General features: G+C 34.0%; 1 protein-coding gene across 1 annotated transcript; it reads left to right on the forward strand.

The window, feature by feature from the left end:
- Window positions 1-5457: 5457 nt before the first annotated feature.
- On the forward strand, window positions 5458-8047 carry LOC104243175 (uncharacterized). Its single transcript, XM_009798329.1, has 3 exons — window positions 5458-6300; window positions 6470-7419; window positions 7516-8047. Exons 1-3 carry the CDS (start codon window positions 5458-5460, stop codon window positions 8045-8047), a joined length of 2325 nt encoding a protein of 774 aa, XP_009796631.1.
- Window positions 8048-19846: the final 11799 nt, after the last annotated feature.

Raw genomic sequence — 19846 nt, forward strand, 5'->3', positions numbered from 1 at the left:
AGCCCGGAATCAATCCGAAAATACGCCTGAGCCACTCGGGACCACAACCAAACATGCCAACATATCCCATAACCTCATTCGAACTTGTTCCAACCTTCAGAACACTCAAAACAACATCAAAACACCAAAATCATATCGGATTCAAGCCTAAGAATTTCAAGAACTTCCAATTTCCGCTTTCGATCAAAACGTCTACCAAACCTCGTCCGAATGACCTGAAACGTTGCACACACGTCACAAATGACATAACGGACCTACTCCAACTTCCGAAATTCCATTCCGACCCCTATATCAAAATCTCATCTATCAACCGGGAAACGCCAAAATCTCAATTTCGCCAATTCAAGGCTAAACCTTCCACGGACCTCCGAAACACATTCCGACCACGCTATGAAGTCCCAAATCACCTAACGGAGCTAACCAAATCATAAAAATTCCAATCCGAGGTCATCTACTAACAAGTCAAATCTTGGTCAAACCTTCCAAATTTTAAGCTTCAAATTGAGAACTGTTCTTCCAAATTAATTTTGATTACCCTGAAAACCAAAACCGACGATTTACATAAGTCATAATACATCACACGAGGCTAGTCATGCCCGAGAACTGGCGAGCAAAGCGCAAAAACTTAAAACGACCGGTCGGGTGGTTATAGTTGAGTTATATTAGGAGTCTATCACATTAATTGATTCACATACCATTTTAAACAAATAAAGACCTTTTTTCGCAAATTCTGTTATTGTATACATGAATACAAGTCACGAATACAGTCGAATACATTCTCTGCTTAGCTGGACTCCCTTGTTTTTCGCCTAGTTTTGCTACTGTATTCATGAATACAGTAGCAAAAATACATCAAATACAATCTATAACAACTGAAAACATAGCTATATGAAGTAATTTAGTAAATGGTAGCTATAGCAAGCTAATAATCACTAAAACAAAGTGATTTCTGAAAATTTCTCTTAAAAGAACAACAAATTATGTTATGATAATTACATTATGGTGAGTTTAAACACCAAAATGCATGTTATCAGGGATAGATTTTAATAAAAATTAGATTGTTCTTTGCAGTTAATCACCATTTGTTAGTTTACTACATAGGAATAAGAAATGATGTATTTATGTAATTGTCTCACTACATAGGAATAAGAAATAATGTAATTATGTAATCGTCATGCATAGATGAAGAAATTTAGAAAGGATTTTTTAGGTAGAATAAGATACAATCAACTTAAATATTTTTAAGGATTGATTGTATGTATTTGTCGAATTTGGATGCTTTATGTGATGCAAATGCATTTATAGGATAAAGGTACCAGTTTCAACACTCTCATAAATTGAATAACATATGGGAAATGATTTTTTAATAAATATCATACAAAATTTTTATAATAATTAACATGAAATATATATGCGTCCAGATGGACCCAAAGCTCAGAGATCTTTTTACATTTCAATCAGATACCGCTTATAGAATACTTCTGTATGATGAAGCAAGTATCGGAACAAACTGAAGTAAGAATATCTCTATCCAAAATCCTAAAAATGATTAACGTTTACCAGTTTTAGGAACTTACGGTTTTTCAATAAGCGTTAATTTATAACGGCGCAAACACATGTTTTGGATATTATTTCTGTAATTTTTAAAATTATTATTATTGACAAAATAATACACATACAACGTGCGTACTCAAGGACTAGTTAGTTAACAAGAGTAAATAATTACCTTTTACATTTTGACAAATGTAACGGAAATTTAACTTATACTATTAGTTATAAACCCCATATGTGTGTCCTAAGCATTTCCCATTATATTGGAGTATCAACGCTAGGGTGAGTTTTAGCATAAAGGTAAAAGTTGCCTAACATAAGTCACATGTTTAAGTTCTAAAAGGGTTGCTCAACATTGTTAGTGGCATAAAGTCAAAGTTTAATGAGAAGACTTAATTTTTTTCTTAAAAAAACTTTCTATATATATATATATATATATATATTTAATTTTGCTATCTATTTTTCTAAGATATTGAGATGCAAAGATATTAATAGTTGTTTTAAAATCAAGTTATTTTAATAATTTTTTTCAATTTAAAATATATCTAATCCACTTAAACTCTACTAAGACATTATTGATCCAAGATAAAATTTTATCAATTTCAATTGAGAAAAAAAAAACTCCCCAGATACAACTGTTATATGAACATTATTCTATAAGGAATATATATGCATTTAGCATAGAATCAATCTTGTTATTTGATTCAGTATATCTATTAGAATATTATCTTCTACTTGTATTATTTTCCGTAACACTTTAAATTCGAAAAATAAATCAAAACTACCAATTTTATTGTAGGCCTTGCAAAATTTCGTACGGATCTAATATTTTAAATTGCAGCAACGACTTTTAGTAGTAGTATTTTGCATGGTAAAAGAGACTACGGACTAGCACAAAATCACATCGATATGACAATAAGTGTAGAAAGTATATTCAAAGTGATTTAGGGACTAAGAAAATTATAGAACCAAGCTAAGTTGAAAACTACTAAATGACCTAGTGTTTTAAATGAATTTGAACAAGATTCAACTTCAAAGGAGCGTAACTCTCAATATATGAAGAGTTATATGATGCATGATCTATATAATAAAAGGTCTATCCGTTTAATTTTAAATATTTTAAACCATATTTCATTCTACAAGAAGTTATGGTCTTTTTACAAAGGGTAGTAGAACAACTACACTAGCAAGAACTTGATGACACTACAACATTTTAAGCCTACAACCACACTAATTTAGGCAACGCTTAAAAAGTGTTGCCAAAAGTATATGTAGGAACACTTTTTAGGCGTGACCTTTGAGTAGAGTCTTTGGCCGCGGATTTTAAGGTAACACTTATAAAGCGTTCCGTTTAATTGTAAAGGCAACATTTTCTAAGTGTTGCCTAAATATAAATCTTTTGGCCACGCTTTTAAATTATATTGCAACGTTTTTGAACAGTTGCTATATTATCATACTAAATACCACCCTTTACAAGCGTACCCTAAAAATTTCTTATAAAAAATTCCCAAAAATTTCCCACCAAAATTACGCTTCATATTCCGCCAATTCTCATAAGTCCAAGATCGAATATTACTTGGAAAACCCTATAGGAATACATAGCAAAAATAGTACTTGGAAACCCCTACAGGAATAAGTAGCAAATCAGTTTAAACGCCACCGGTGCTCCAATCCCTCAATTGCTGCTTCTATTTCTACGTTTGCTTCATCCTTGGTTGCTGCTCTTCTATTGCTTTTAGAATTGTAAGTTCTCAAGCTTTTAGAAATAGTTATATTATACCAATCTCTGTTTTCTTTAATTTTCTAATTCCAAGAAAGAAAGAACTGAACAAGCCTCTACAAACTTAATTTAGATAAAACCCATCTCATGAAAAAGTCTCTAATTTTTTTATCCCATTGGGTAAGAGTAATACATATTTGATCCCATTGGGTAAGAGTAATACATATTTCCTCTAACCAAATTTGAGTTAGTGATACTCAAACTTAGTCGTACAATTTGATCTAACCAAGTAGTATACGTCGAATGTATTTATGTAGTGATTGTCATGTATCTGAGTTGGTTCCATGCTTTTGTTATTTTTGTTGAGATTCCATCTTCGTGAATGTACTCAATTAGCTTGGTGATAGAGCCTCTGTTGTCCAAAATAGAGTACAAACAGTTGGCATCGCACACAAAATTCAGTGTCCTGGCCTGTTGTTTCCTCCTGTAGCCGATTGGATTCCCTTTAAGTTGACAAACCATTGTATGAATCGAATTCTTATTATATTGAAGTACTTGGATGTATTTGGATTTCCTTGCTAATAGCATTCACTACTTTTATCAGTTGTCTTCAAACTATAGTACCTTGCCAAATTCCCATCTTAAAGTTTTGGTATTCCAAAAAAAGTTTCTGTTCCAGAACTTTTGGTTACCCGTCATGTACATATAATTGCCTATTTGTTTCACTGTACCCGTGATGACCTCTGTATCTGGACATAAACACCAATGAGGGCTGCACAGTCTCGATGTTCATGTTGTAAGTTTGGACTTTCATCCTTCTTGTATTGACAGTGATGTATGGATAACTCCAGTTTTTCTCACATTGTCGTAACCTCCTCCATGATGTTCTTTCCCGTTCTTGTTAATGGTCTTTCTCCATTGTAATGAAAACTTGGGTGTATAACCAACCATTGATACAGGAAGTGTATACTGCATAATAGTATATAATTTGCAATTTATAGAAGTTTTCTTATTGAGTTTTAGAGATAATGATTATTAACTCAAGTTGGTTCTCTTGTTCGAGATTTTTTTGAAGACGTTAACAAGAATATTGGCAAAAAGGAATTTGACACTTCTATTTGATCACTTCCTGAAATATGAATATTGCTAAATAGGAATTTGATACTAGTGTTTTCTCACTTTCTGGTTTTTTTTTTTTTTTTTGATTTCATTGTTCTTATTCTTTCATGAATTTTTGTGATCTTGATTCTCAAAGAAGTCAATTTAACATGTGAGCTTTGGACTAATAAGTATTTATTCAGTTGAGTAATATCCTATATCCCTACCAAAAGAATATCTTGTTGATTTATCTTCTTGTTGTATGAATCCTATTAATTTTACTTTTTTTCTTCAAGAACAAAAGTCAACGCTCACGAAGATCTATATTTGAAGTTGGGTTTGGCTTAACATAAGTGTCATGACTAGGTAAGATATTCTTATCATCTTTCATTATATATGATTTTGAAAACTTACTCATGACTTTTAGGATTTATTTGTAATGTATATATAATACTTAAATGATTATATATTTTATGATTTGATATTAATATCTGATTTTTAGGGTTTCAAATGTTCCATCCAAGAATTGGATGGATTTACCAAGGTATATCAAAGAGTATATTGATGGGGTACAATCTTTCTTAGAATTTGCTTACCTTTATGGAGATCTTCAAGGCGAGGAAATTCAATGCCCATGTGCAAAGTGTTGCAATATTCGTTGGACTCAAAGGAATGTAATATATGATCATCTAATATGCTATGGATTTGTTCAAGGTTATACAAGATGGATTAATCACGGGGAATGGGAAATCCTTATGAATGTTGATGGTGACATGAGTGATGAAACTAACTCGTATGATGATATTAATGGGTTATTGAATGATCAATTTAGAGATATTTCACAAGCCGAAGGACTTTATGAAGGTCCAAATGAAGATGCCAATAAATTCTATAACTTAGTTGATGAGGCAAGCCAAGAACTCTATCCTGGTTGTAAAGGATTCTCTAGATTATCATTCACAATTCGTCTATATTTGTTGAAGTGTCTACATGGATGGAGAAATGCGTCATTCACTTCTCTTTTAGAGTTATTGAAAGAGGCGATGTCCGATTTGAACATTCCTTTATCCTAATATAATGCCAGGTCTATGGTTAAGGATCTCGGTCTTGATTATGAAAAAATCGATGCATGTCCTAATGATTGCATGCTAATTAGGAATGAACATAAGGCTGATGAATATGGTCATGTTTGTGGAGCTTCCAGATATATTAAATATCCTAAAGCAGATAGTGAGGTTGAGTTTTCTAAAAAAGCTCATCGCGTTTCAGCAAAAACTTTGAGACACTTTCCATTAATTCCTAGACTCAAAAGGCTATTCATGTGCTCAAAGACAGCGGAAACATTAAGGTGGCATGACGTGGAGCGTTCTAAAGATGGAAAGTTAAGGCATCCTGCTGATGCCCAAGCATGGAAAGACTTTGATAGTTTTCATCCGAATTTTGCAAGAGATTCTCGCAATTTGAGACTTGGCTTGGCAAGTGATGGGTTCAATCCATTTCGAACCATGAGCATATCTCATAACACATGGCTAGTTATCTTAATAGTGTATAATTTGCCTCCTTGGATGTGCATGAAGCCAGAATATTGTATGCTTTCTTTGCTTATACCTAGGCTGCGGTCACCTGTAAATGACATTGATATTTATTTACAACCATTAATAGAAAAGTTAAACGTGTTGTGGGAGTCTGGGGTTGAAACATATGATGCTTCAAGAAATCAAACCTTTCAAATGCGAGCAGCTCTTTTGTGGACAATTAGTGACTTCCCTGCATATGCTATGTTATCTGGTTGGAGTTCAAAAGGGAAGTTGGCTTGCCCTTATTGTAATTATGGCACTAATTCTCGCTATCTTAAACATAGTCGAAAAATGTGTTATATGGATCATCATGTGTTTTCTACCAATGGATCATCCATGGAGATCCAACAAAAGGTCTTTCAATGGGAAAACATAATTTAAGCCTCCTCCGCCTTTGTTAAAGGGAACTGATGTGCTTAATGACTTACAAATTATTAATAATGTCTTTGGGAAAAAGAGGAAGAGAACAAATGATGGCCCATGGAAGAAAAAGTTAATTTTTTTTGAATTACCTTATTTGCAGCACAATTCATTATGTCATAATCTTGACGTAATGCATATAGAGAAAAATATAGTTGATAACGTAATTGGAACTCTTTTGGATATTCCTGGCAAGACAAAAGATCATGTAAATGCTCGTTATAATCTAAAAGAGATGGGCATTAGAAAGAACCTTCAACCAAAAGATACAAAGGATGGCAAGAGAACAAAGCATGCAAAAGCGTGCTTCTCAATGGCTAATGGAGAGAAATCAGTTTTTTGTGGTGTTCTAAAGACAACAAAGCTACCTGATGGTAGTGCTTCCAATATATCTAGGTGTGTGCAACTAGACGAAAGAAAATTATCTGGTTATAAGACGCATGATGCCCATTTCATGTTACATTACTTGTTGCCAATACCAATTAAAAGCATCTTTCCTGGTCATGTTGCTATTCCTTTGATTCGTCTAAGCTCCTTCTTCCGCCGTTTAAGTCAAAACGTTATCACACTAGAAAATCTAAATTGTTTGGAGATAGATATTAGAGAAACATTGAATCAATTGGAGCGATTTTTTCCTCCAACATTTTTTGATATAATGATTCATTTGCCTATTCATTTGGCAAATGAAGTAAGATTAGGAGGTCTCGTTCAGAATCGATGGATGTATCCTCCTGAAAGATATATGTGCACGTTAAAATCATATGTTCGCAACAAAAATCATCCAGAAGGATCTATTGCTGAAGCATACTTGGTTGAAGAGTGTTTGACTTTGTGCTCTAGATACTTACATGGGGGTGTGCAAACCAGATTTAATAGAAGACCCCGAAATAATGATGAATGTGGTTATGATACACAAATTTTCAGTTTGTTCCCTAAAAGATGCTTCCCTTTAGGAGCCAAAAAGAGTGATCCAATTGTTTTAGATGGCAAGTCACTATGCCAGGCACATGCATACGTATTGAATAATTGTGATGAAGTTCAAGAATATATTAGGTAATTTTGTTCACTTGTAGTATTTTCTTTTACGTAGATAATTCTAAAATTGTTTTATTTATCTTTTTCTAACAAATAAAAATTATTGTTCTGTAGAGAACATGAGGTGGAGGTTAATAATCATAGGCGAGGATCTAGATGGAGCAAGGCCAAAAATCATAGTCAAAACTTCTCTCAATGGTTTGAAACTCGTGTATTGCATGAGGATGTGTCCGATCTGATAAAACATTTATCCATAGGACCAAATTCAATTGCCAAAAGATATTATGGTTATCTCATTAATGGATATAGATTCCATACGAGGCAGCGTGATGCAAAGCGTAAAACGCAAAATAGTGGTGTTACATTAGATGCCCTAACGACAAGCTTTGCAAGCTCAAAGGATAAAAATCTAGTTGATGAAAATTTGACTTATTATGGCAGAATAATTGATATAGTTGAGTTAGACTACTATGGCCATTTTAAGGTTTTATTATTTAAGTGTGACTGGTATGAGGTTGAAGAGGATATTTATGGCCTTACTTATGTCTACTTCAATAAGAAATACTATCAGAGAAGAAAAGAGTTCGAGGGCAAACGACATGTAAGAATATTCATGCAAGAAGTTCTGAAGAAAGAGAGGAGGTGACATTTGACAAAGGACAAGCAGTGGGACCAACTAATAAGAGAGTGTCTGATTTGACTAACTTTATAGGAACAATTGCAAGAAATCCAAGATTTATCACCTTGGCGCATACTAGTTGGCATGCTGTGTCACAAGATAGTAAGCAACGAATGTGGGAATATGTCAACGTAAGAACAATCAATTTTTTAAATGTATACTTTTTTGTATATTTCCTACTAAGTGAAGATAAATATACGTTATTTTGCATAGTCCAAATTCATAATTCCAGCAGAAGGAGAGAAATAGGTAATGACTGGTCTTCGTGATGCTTGGAGGCGACACAAGAGAAATATTAAGATGAATTATTTCAATAAGAATGCTACTGATGAATATATGCTACAAAATCGTCCGAATGAGATACCAGAAGTTCAATTCCGCCAATTGATTGAGTATTGGAAGGATTCAGATGTCCAAGTGAGATTAAATTGTGCATTTCTACACTTGAACATATTGTTGCATTATATTTTTTTTCTTTTTGATTTATTGACTAATGTACTTCTTTTGGTGCTAGGCCATGTGACAATTAAATTGTGAAAACAGAAAAAAACAAAAGTGGAGGCATCGAATGGGACCTATTAATTTTGGAAGAATACGCGTAGCATTGTTAGCATTTACTCGACAATTTATGAAAATTTTGACTTCCATTTTCTTTGTCGGAACACACTAATGTTTATTTTTTACTTTCTTTTGATTTAATTTGTAGCGTGCAACCAAAGAGAACAACGAGGAACCATCAAAGTCCGAAATATTTATTGCAACTCGTACAAAGAAAGAAAAAGAAGTTCATACAGATACTCAAGTTGCAATAGTAAGTCATGATAAAAGTTAAGATCTTGTTATTATATAGCCCCTCTCGTTAACTGAATGTGTGTCTGTTAAAGTTTCAGCTTTTTAATTAAAACCATGTATTTCTAATAAATGCAATTTTGTATATGTGTCTGGTGCTTATATCTTATACTATTTGAATGACAAATTAGTGAAATTGTAGTTTCATTAGGACATAACTCCATCTTGTATTACTTTTTCATGTTAGCTTACTTGCAAGTGATATGTGTAAGGTTATTGAGAATTCCCTTTCAAAAACCTTAGCTGCATACTATACTTTTGCTGGAACATTAAGAGATAATGTTCTGCATACTATCCTTTTGCTAGAACATTAAGAGATAATGTTCATGTCGAATGCAACGATATAGGTGCTGATTTTTTTAAGGCTCGATTTGATTGTCCCATGTCTGAAATTGTTAAAAGTCCTGATAGAAATGTCAAAGAAATGGTATATCCTAAGGGTATACCATGGAATGTTGTTACATCTAATAGAAAGTTGGTCACAGTTCAGTTTAACCAATTTGATTATGGAGGAATAGCTCTAAGTACATGGGTTTCACACAAGATTGGAGATATGTGCACAATGTATAATTTTTTACAAGACTAGGCTGCAATTGCACGTAATCCAAATTTAACAGCTTCCAGTGTAGCATTCATTTACAACAACCACTGAAAATATTTCATGTATTTTGTAGGAAAAATAAAAGTTAGTTTAAGTTATTTTAGTATTCAATCTATCTTGACTTGTAAGTGATGTGTAGTAATATTTTTTTTTCACAGTTTGAACTTCAGAATTGTCAAAGTTCCGGAGAAACCGCAGATGATGCATTTAGGGCTGTGTTTGGAAAGGAGCACCCTGGTCGGGTTAGAAGCTATGATAGATCCGTGACGATAAGCTTTCTGAAAAAAGTTGAAGAAATCACCAAGCTTAAACAAAAGCATGCCAATGAAATGACTTCTCTGAAAGAAGAAATGAAGGAAATGTTGAGAGAAGAAATGCGATATTTTCTTAGTCAAGTGGTGCAAAACAACCATGAACTGAATTTTTATGATATACAAGGGTGTGCTGGATCTAATATTCCTTCACCGGTTGATGCAAGTAGTGCACGAGCTATAAAAGGCCAAAATCTACCACATTCTTCTGGCTCAACTCATGCTCCGAATCTTGAAAAGGTATTTATATTTCACACTTCCAAAAAACTACCACAATCTTAACTTACAAAATCATGTTTTCCCAAATTATTTGCTTTTGATGGTTCTGTTATATGATAATGCTAATACAAAAAGAATTTTAGCGGCAATAAATATTCGATTTAGTGGCAATAATAATGGCTGCAAAATAAGTTTATTTTCCTCTTGTTAAAAGAAAAAGACACGTGATTCATTGTTAACAAAGCATCAGTTGGTGCCAAATTTTACCACACGAAACTATTAGCTCTTTTCAGTGAAACACGATCTAGTTAAGGTATTTGGTTATGGAAAGAATTCAATTTTTGTTAGCGAGCTTCTGTTTGATATCTACCATCAATATAATTTCTCTTAATTATATATTTTCCCTTGAAACATGTTAGTGTTTCAGTGGAAGGCCCTTGCTATCTGTCTATTTTCTAGCGAGTTTAATTGCTATTGTTATTAATTTAAGTGATTGTTGCGATTATACAAGGAGATAAATTTTTTGTCTTTGAACCTATACTTTAAATGTATTTTACTTTTTTCCTGTATTGACTTGTTAGAACGTCATTAGAGAAGTATCAACTCACTACGGATAAAAGCGGTTCATGAATATGACTTACAAATCTTATAAATACACAATTTTAACTTTAACATACAAATCATGCAATTGTATTATTTTAATTGGGATTTACAAAGACTCTTAACAATGTCTTTTATTTCTTCATGAAAAGAATTTTTGATACTTAGCTTTTGGTTTTCTACATTTGTCACCTCTAATATGTCTTTTATGTTTTGCGCATAAATTATATCATACTCTCTATTCTTTTGCTTTTACTTCTATGTCTGCCTTTTAATTCTCATAAATATATCATATCACCTCTCTCATTTCCCATAAATTTTGAGTCTTTTTGCTGAGGTTCATCTGTTAAGAAAAAAATGATATCACTTTCAGACCTTTGCAATATTCCCACTATTGTAGTTCCATTGCATATAGCAATGATCTTAGCTTATAGTTCAGTAAAATGGTGAAAAATCTTCACCCTAGATCAATGTTCAGGGATCGATAAATTTGTTACTCTTTTTGCTATTCCATTGCTATCTTTTCATTTCATTGCTTCCAACAATCCTTATGCAATGATAGCTGCTGACACTCTTTAAAAAATCATTGTTCTTTTTGTTCTATCCATTTGGTCAAGAATGAGTTCAAGAAGTTCCCTTGAATGATCTTCTGTTAAAGGGTATGTATGGTGAAGCCTCAGGAAGTTTAATGGTCTAAATCGTTAGGTTTTACTCTAAAACATAAAGCTCTTACCTCTTAAAAATCAATAACTTTATCACTGGCATGGCAGAGAAGTTAATATCAAATCCCTTTTTGTTCTTAATAAGTTTAAATCCACCAAAACATAAACTTTATCCCAACTTTTTGGAGCTAAAATGCTAGCATACAGTAGTTTTTTTCCCTTATACCCACTGGTCCTAAGAAGGGAAGAAAATGAACAACTTTTTTTTTTGTGCGGAAAAACAATATTCTTATCTGTCTATTGGGGTTGTCAATCTAGGCAAAACTTTCTGAGATATTGGGATGTAAGCAGGTTATTAATTCACGTTTTTTCTTCTCCTTGGCTTGCACCTCTTTTTCTGTGTTTGACTTAGTTATGCTTTAACAGTGAAATAAACCTCATTAATTATTAATAAGACATGTTGTTATATCAATGCATACTATATATAGTTTTTTTTCTAATTTTTAATTTCATTTTGATTGTGTAGAAAAATATAGATGATGCAATTGGAAATGGTGGCCACAAATGAATTTGACCTATTGACGCGAATGATGAAGATTTTTTGAACGATTGTGACGTTTATTGTTATAAATACATTCGGTTTTGAATATTGCTAGTGAACTTCTTGAAGTGGTAGTGCTTTATTAGTATGGGTATAGTACTATGCAGATTATGTTTTTTGTTGAAGTTTATTTCAAGTATATGCATTTAAATTATTTTTATTCTGTTACTTATTAATTAATTTGATACTTGAGATCATAATGTATATACTTGAAATAAATGTGAAAAAATAATTTCTTAACCACACAATTGTGGCAAATATAAATATTTTAAAAATTATTTCATACTGTAGACAATTGCCACGCTTAGAAAATGTGACCATAGAGACTGGAAATTTGATGCCATGCTTGATCACTGTTGCTTTAGAAGCCACGCTCTAAAAGTGTGGTCTATAAAGCAACAAAGACCACACTTCAAAATTGTAGCTCTACATCATAAAAGTGTGGCTATAGAGGAAATATAAAGTGTAGCTTTTTAAGTGCATCGACCACACTTTTGAAGCGTGGATCCTACGGAAACATGTAAAAAGCGTGGCCATAAGTCAAAGGTTACGGTACTTTAGGACACCCCCTAGAAGCGTAGCCTAAAGTCTTAAAGTGTTGCCTTTGATCTAATGCTACACTTCTTGACATCTTAGGCTACATTTTTCAGGGGTGGCTGGAGCCCTTAAATGTTGTAGTGTGATGTAGGCTATGCGGCTATGCATAACCAAAACCAGTGGCTTCCCGATTTGATACAAAATAAAATGATCAACTTGGGCATAGGATACGTGGGTAATCCCTCAACCTACGCGACCTCTAGTTCTTTTTAAAAAGGAGCTGAAGCGTGGGTTTAGATAGAATAACTTAGGTTTTGAACTTGGAATTGATTTTTAGAGAAAATAGGAGCTCTTCTATCATGAATACACATCAAGGTAAGTGTTTATGGTACATTAGCAATGGTATAGCATATATTGGTACAAGATCTAATACCTTTTATGAATTTGCCATGACCCAAAATCTGAATCAATCAAGGTCGTGATGGCGCCTAACACCGCTTACTAGGCAAGATAACATACAATAAAAAATACAAAAGAACTGGAGTTTATGACTAACAACAAGATAATAATATGATATAAGTGTAACAACCTGGCCGGTCGTTTGATGAGTTATAACTCTATTTTTCTAGTTTATGCTTTCTTCTGTGTTCTTCAGTTGTGTTTTATCTTATCATGTTGGTTGATTCGAGTCCGGAGTGGTCTTGGAGTGGAATGAGGCACTTAGCCTCCTATTTAGAAGCTTAAGTGGGAAAAATCAATCGGATATTGACTTATATGTAGACGATCATAGAATGGAATTCCGAGAGTTGGAGTAGCTTCATAGGGTCATTTGTGACTTTTATGCAAAATTTGAGAATATTCGGACAAGGTTTGATTGGTTTTGGAGTCATTTGTGGAATTTATGAGTTTGGAGTTCTTAGGCTCGAATCCGAGATTTGATTCGATATTGGTGATGTTTTGAATGATTCGACTAAGTTTGAATTATATTATGGGACGTGTTGGTATTTTTGATTAAGGTACCGAGGGTCTCAGATGTGTTTCGGATAGTTATCGGAGGAGATTAGTTGTTGGAACATGTACTGGGTTGTTGAGGGAGTTGTTGGTGTTTTTTTTTTTTGGGGGGGGGGGGGTTCTCAGAAGTTGAGATTGCGGATTGCGCCAGAAATTTTGCGATTATCGGTGTGGCTTCGCGGGGGTGGAAAAATTCCGCGCTCAACGGTGGAGGTTGGCGCGGACAACAGAATTTGGAGGCGTAACCGCAAGAGTCGACAGTTTTCGCGATCGTGGCAGAAAATCCGTGTTTAGCGGAGTTAGTGATGCATTGGTAGTTTACGTGGCCGCGGCGGAAAATCCGTGTTCAGCAGAGTTAGTGGTGCGGGGGCATTTGTTTTGTGCAGGCAACGAATTTAGGATCCGGGAGGTACACTATAATACGAGATTCAAGGTTTTATTTTCATACTTTGTCCTAGAGAGCTTGAGCTTTGGTGATTTTTCGAGGGATTTTCAAGAAAACCATTGGGGTAAGTGATTCTAACTTAATTTTGTCTAAAATACATGATCATAACATTGGATTCATCTTTTGACTAGAGATTTGGGATGAAAATTTGTGGAACTTCATAAAATGAACTTTTGAGATTTGAAAGTCGATTCGAAGTAGGAATTGAGTGAAAATAGTATGATTAGTCTCGTAATTGAACGGGTTGATAGATTTTGTGACATTGGTCGGATTTCGAGATGTGGGCTCAGGGCCCGTCTTTTGAGTTGACTTTTTGACTTTGGTCTTAAGCTTAGCATTTTCTTATGGGATTGATTCCTTTAGCTCGTGTTGATTGTATCGAATTGTTTATGGATAGATTCAGAGCGTCCGGAGGTTGATTTGAGGGGCAAAGGCATTGCGAAGTCGATATTCTCCGTACACCTTATTAGGAATAACTCTTCATCAACAATCTTATAAGAATCAGGAAGTACCAACAACATTGATAACATAAGGATAAGAGAAGCAACCTCAACATCAATTGTTCCATAATAAGGGAAACAATGTAAGTACTGCTAGCTTCTAAGAGTAGAGTATCTTTGGAAACTCGTTTAATGCATTATGTACAATCGAAGTCATGCAAAAGAAAGAAAGGGATATCCTCACATACCTTGTATATGTACTGCCCAACCTCAAGCTATGCAAATGTCATGACTCCTTAGTCTACAATAAGAGAAATGACACTATAGTTATCGTTTAAGCGTCGTAACTATTATGTATCAACCACAACCTATTTTACAATAAAATGGAAAACACCTCCCCTATATATATGATTTCACACAAGTCAAAACAATCACCAAACAGCCCAACATACCCCTATCACTTCATACACAACATGACCACAATAATAGTGTCAAACAATCCAAAAATGTTATGACGAACGACCAGCAAACAACCCTGCAATTATGTGGTGTTTCTCCACACCCTTTCTCCTCTCAAATCCACAAAAAAATAGCAAAATAGACAACCCAATAGCAATACGAAACAACCCACAAAACAGTCCCAAAAGTTCACAACTAAAAACTGATTTTTCGGTTTACTAAAACATGTTTCGACTTGTCTTTTCTTTCAAATTGAGAAACACAACCAAAAATATATAATTAAGACTCTTATCCTATAAACTAGCCATCAATTAAACATAAAAATAAGTTCACAACCAACCAAAAGTGATGCAACAACAAACAACATATCACTCATTCGAAACTCGCTAGGTCTAGTATTTACGATCGAGTTACAACTCGCAAACGCATAGATAATGGAAGGAGAAGCATAAACTTACCTTGTACTGAGTATAACCCACTAAAACTGGTCCTTCTTTATCAAAAATTAGTTCTTCAACATGGCTACAAGAAGTATAAAGAGAAACTAGCAAGTTGTCCAGACTTTTCAGCACTAGAATCACGTCGTAACACCCGAAATACCCTAGGGTTTGTTTGGGATTTTTGGGGAGGAGTTGCAGGGTTTCAATTAGGTTTTCAAGGTCTGAAAGATGGGTGAAATAAATGAGTTGATAATCCCTTAAAATTCCCCTCTTGTCTGACTTTGGGGCTTTTAATTGAGTCCTCTCATTTTGGCAAGTAGGTGATGCACCTACTTGTCACCTACCAATCTGTGCAGTCTTGTGAAAATACATATATCTATATACTTCAAGATCATATTGACAAACGGTTTAATGAATTGTAAACTAGACTCATAGATCTTCAATTTGATATGTGGATAATCCTTAAATTCCATGTATATTGGGAGAAAAGCTCAGATACATTTTACCTAAGTTTCAACTCATTTTAAAATGTAACTTGTGAAGACCTTTTCCAACTTTTGTTCCACAACTCGCTTGACTTCAAAGCATAACACACGACTATCATACTTCTAAAATAACTCATAACATAAGCTCCTTATAATGTTAAGCACCCTAGTCTCACCCCAAAATTACATGTTATAACATCCCAGCTTGTCGACTTTCGATAAAACTTATTTTTTTATTCGTTTAGCTTCTAAGCCTTCCAACACTCTTGGTACTTGGTATTAGTGATCTTAAATATTTGTAATCTCCATCACAAGATGATTAACTTACTTTATGTACTTTCAAAAATGATCTCATTTCTAAGCTTATGTCAGTTGACTTACGACATACTCTTACGTATGAAAACATAGGGTGTAACAGTTTCATTACTTGTACGTAGGTTAAAGTTTTTCTTAATTAGGTTTTAATAATTTTCCTTTGAAACTCATGCTAATATTAGGTTTAAATGTTTCTTCTGTGTTTGTTTCATATCTGATTCTGTTCATATCAAATGATTTTAGGTTTAAGGGTTGATTGCTCAATAATCTATTCCTTTGATCTATTCGTGTGTGTTAACTTTGGTCTTGTGATGTTGGTTCTGATTTGCCAACAAATAGGAACCTTAGGGACTTAACTAAACCAAAAGGTTTAGGTAAAGATGAAATAAATAGAATTTAGAAGGGAAAATTGGGTTTTACATTGAGGAAATATGAGAATATCACAGCTGTCTCTATCCTCAGCATAAAATGCTGGAATTGGATAAGAAAAAGGATGGACAATTGTGCAGAAATGTTGTACTATTCTGCGGTATAGGGAATTAGGTCAGAATATTCCTTTCTTGGATGCTCTTTGGGCACTCTATATAAAGAAAGCATTTACTCATACTCACACACACATTCAACCTGATTTCTGCCTAAAAAGTTCTGAAAAAACATCAGAGATCCCAACCTTTAAAAAACTAAAAGTTTTCTGCATTGTTTTGATTAGAAATTGGTCGAAATTGTTCCTTGTTTTCCATGGTAGCAAAAACCGAAAAGCTTTCATAGGATTTCTGTTTCTTCTGGGTTTTAAAGAGTTCAAGGAAGATGAAAACCTGTTGTTGATTGCTACTGTTTCATCCTCATTTCTGCTGAAGTTTTATTTCTATTTTTCTTTGCTATTTCAGGTATGTCCTGAACTTTGAAAGTGCAGAAAATGAAGTTGTAGCTCATTGCTTGATTAAATGGAAAATGCATGTTCTTCACTTTGAATTGCTGCCTAAAATGCTCCTCTTGTAACTTCTTCTACAGGTTTTTCCTTTATTATTAAGCATAATATCGTTGTTAGGACAGTATTCATAACTTAGAAGTTCAAATCAAGAGATGTATTGTGTCGAGCATTTCATTAAACACTTAAATGTATACAGTGGACTGACAGGCTATGTCTATAAATTCCAGCTTATATTTTGTGCAATATTTTGGTGCTGGTTCACAATTAATGTACTTAATTAGTTGTTTTCTTTTGCATGTATGTGCTCATGAGTCATTTTGGGTCCAACAATGTTAGGCTGAGGGTATGTTAAGCTTAGGATAAGGTGTGAATGAGCTCAAGAATTGAGAATTTTGTTGTTTGTAATATGCAGTGGACACTTCTATTGAATCATGCTATGTTTAGCCTAAAGTCAGGAAATTCATCATGTTGTTTATTTTTTTTGAATTACAGCAATAGTAAGGTGATTGCCTATTTAATTTAATGTGACCCATGGATAAGTAGGGTTCAAGTCTTTCTTTGTCAATACTAATAGCATGTCAATAGTTGGATTCAGTTATCCCCCTTTATTTGTGGAAATTTTCAGTTTCTGGACTGTATATGATTGAAGGAATTTGAGTCTCAATTGGGCCTGGCATCAGCCAGATGAGACAGCCCAGTCGAGTTTCAATTTTGGGCCCTTCTACCAATGATTTAATTTCAGTTTGGGTTTGATTCATGTCCTTAATTGAATTCAATGATATATTTCACTCAGAATTGTTTCTTTGTGTTCCTTTTGGCAATTAAATGAGTTTTTTTGAACATAAGGTAGACAGGCCCAGACGTTAACTAACCATAACTGGGCCCGCCTGGTATAAGCCCAATGTGGGCAATTTTGTTTGAAGTTCTGACATGGGTGAAAAAACATGGGGTTCTTTTCTACTGGGCCAATTCGTGAGCCCAAATACATCTTTTGAAGCTGAATTGTCTATGTAGGGAGCCACTGCCGGCCCAAAACAATTATTTCAAGATTAATTCAAAATCCTAGCCTCAAGTTAAGAAAATTCTTAGTTTGAACTTCAATTAGGATCCTTAGCCCTATTTGAATAAAATTCAACTCCCTTTGTTAAAATAAATTGAGGCGTGCCATCCACAAATGAATCTTATAACCTATGGCTCTCACATAAATACAAAACTAGTGTAGAAAACACTTTGAACAATTGAAGTTGCTTTAGGCTCGATTTAGACTAGTATTGTGATTATGTATACGTTCGCGTAACATAATTGCGAATTCAATTCTAAAAGTAAATCGAGGGATGCATTCGCGCAACTTCAACCAAATATTCTTAATAAATAAATAAAGCGTTATTAATTGTGGACACATTCACATGACACGATTTTGACGTGCCAAAGGAAAAGATTATACGTACGCGTAACTCAATTCTTTAATTACGATTAATCAAGTGATTAAAAGCGGCAAAAAGATAAATGCACATAGGTCCTAAAAATGAGTAGTTAAATAATTTAATCCAGGTAATAATCACTAAGCGACCATTCTAGAACCACGGAACTCGAGAATGCCTAACACCTTCTCACGGGTTAATAGAATTCCTTATCTAGATTTTTTGGTTCGTAGACTTTTAAATAAAGTTGAAATTTCCTTGATTTGGGATTTAAAATAAACAAGTGAGTTGGAAAACTAGAAATATTCCAAGTGGCGACTCTAAAAATTAATAAAATAATTCCATTTCGAATAATGTCACTTTAATTGGAAAAACTCCCTTATATACCCCTTCAGGTGGTAAAAAAGGAGGTGTGACACCTGATCCCATAACTGTCACTCATAATCAGGCTCTCGGCCTGACTCAGTCATCACTCTCTAGTCTCACACACACGGGCTCACAATGCCACCAAACTAGCCCGAAACGGTGATATGATGTGCCAAATAATAACAACTAAGACTGAGACATGATATGATATGCATGAATAAGACTGAGTACAGAATACCAATGAATCTAATGAAATGACAGCAAGAAACGACCACTCGGGTCTCAACTATGTTAGCGTAAAGCCCTAGCATGATAGCTAGCATTATTTACAGTCCATTTACTTCATCACGTGAAGAAACACAAATATCAACAAGATAAAATTACTAATCGATGCCATGGAATTACCTTGAATTGGTTTTGGTATAGTTTCATATGTAAATTTACACAAGGCTAAGTAGATGGGTTCTGCTACATTTTACTCCCCTTCTAATATAATTGAAATATTGCCTTTAAGCCTAAACAGATTGATATATAATTTGGCAAGTGGGAAAGACATATTTTACATGGAGAAGCTTTAATCTCCTAGGAGTTGGATATGTTTATCACTTTGCATCATTATGGATGTGAATTAGACCAGCAACGTTGATGCTAAACTTGCTAACAGATGAAGCTCGAATAGCTCGTTTGAAACTTCATAATATGATAAAGCGTGTGATTTGCGATTCTACGGGAGTACGGTGCAATCTTCCTCAAGAATATCATACGGATTTTTCCTACTTCGATCTACCATTATGTGATTTGTCACAATTGATGTATGTTAGATGGATTGCCAAGAGAATCAGCTCTGGTATGTTAAGGCTATCCCTTTTTTTTTGGCATGATCCATACGATACAAATGAAACAAGCAAAATACGCAACTTCCATAAATGACTCTATTCATAGAAATGCTAGAGATGCTTATGTTCTTGATTCTCCATGTGTCATATTATTCTGTCATCTGTTCATGGGTCTCAGAATAATACGTATTTGATAATGTTTATCCGAAAGGCATATTGAGTTTTATGGCATTCCGA

Source organism: Nicotiana sylvestris, chromosome 8 (assembly GCF_000393655.2).
Source record: "Nicotiana sylvestris chromosome 8, ASM39365v2, whole genome shotgun sequence".
Classification (NCBI taxonomy): Eukaryota; Viridiplantae; Streptophyta; class Magnoliopsida; order Solanales; family Solanaceae; genus Nicotiana; species Nicotiana sylvestris.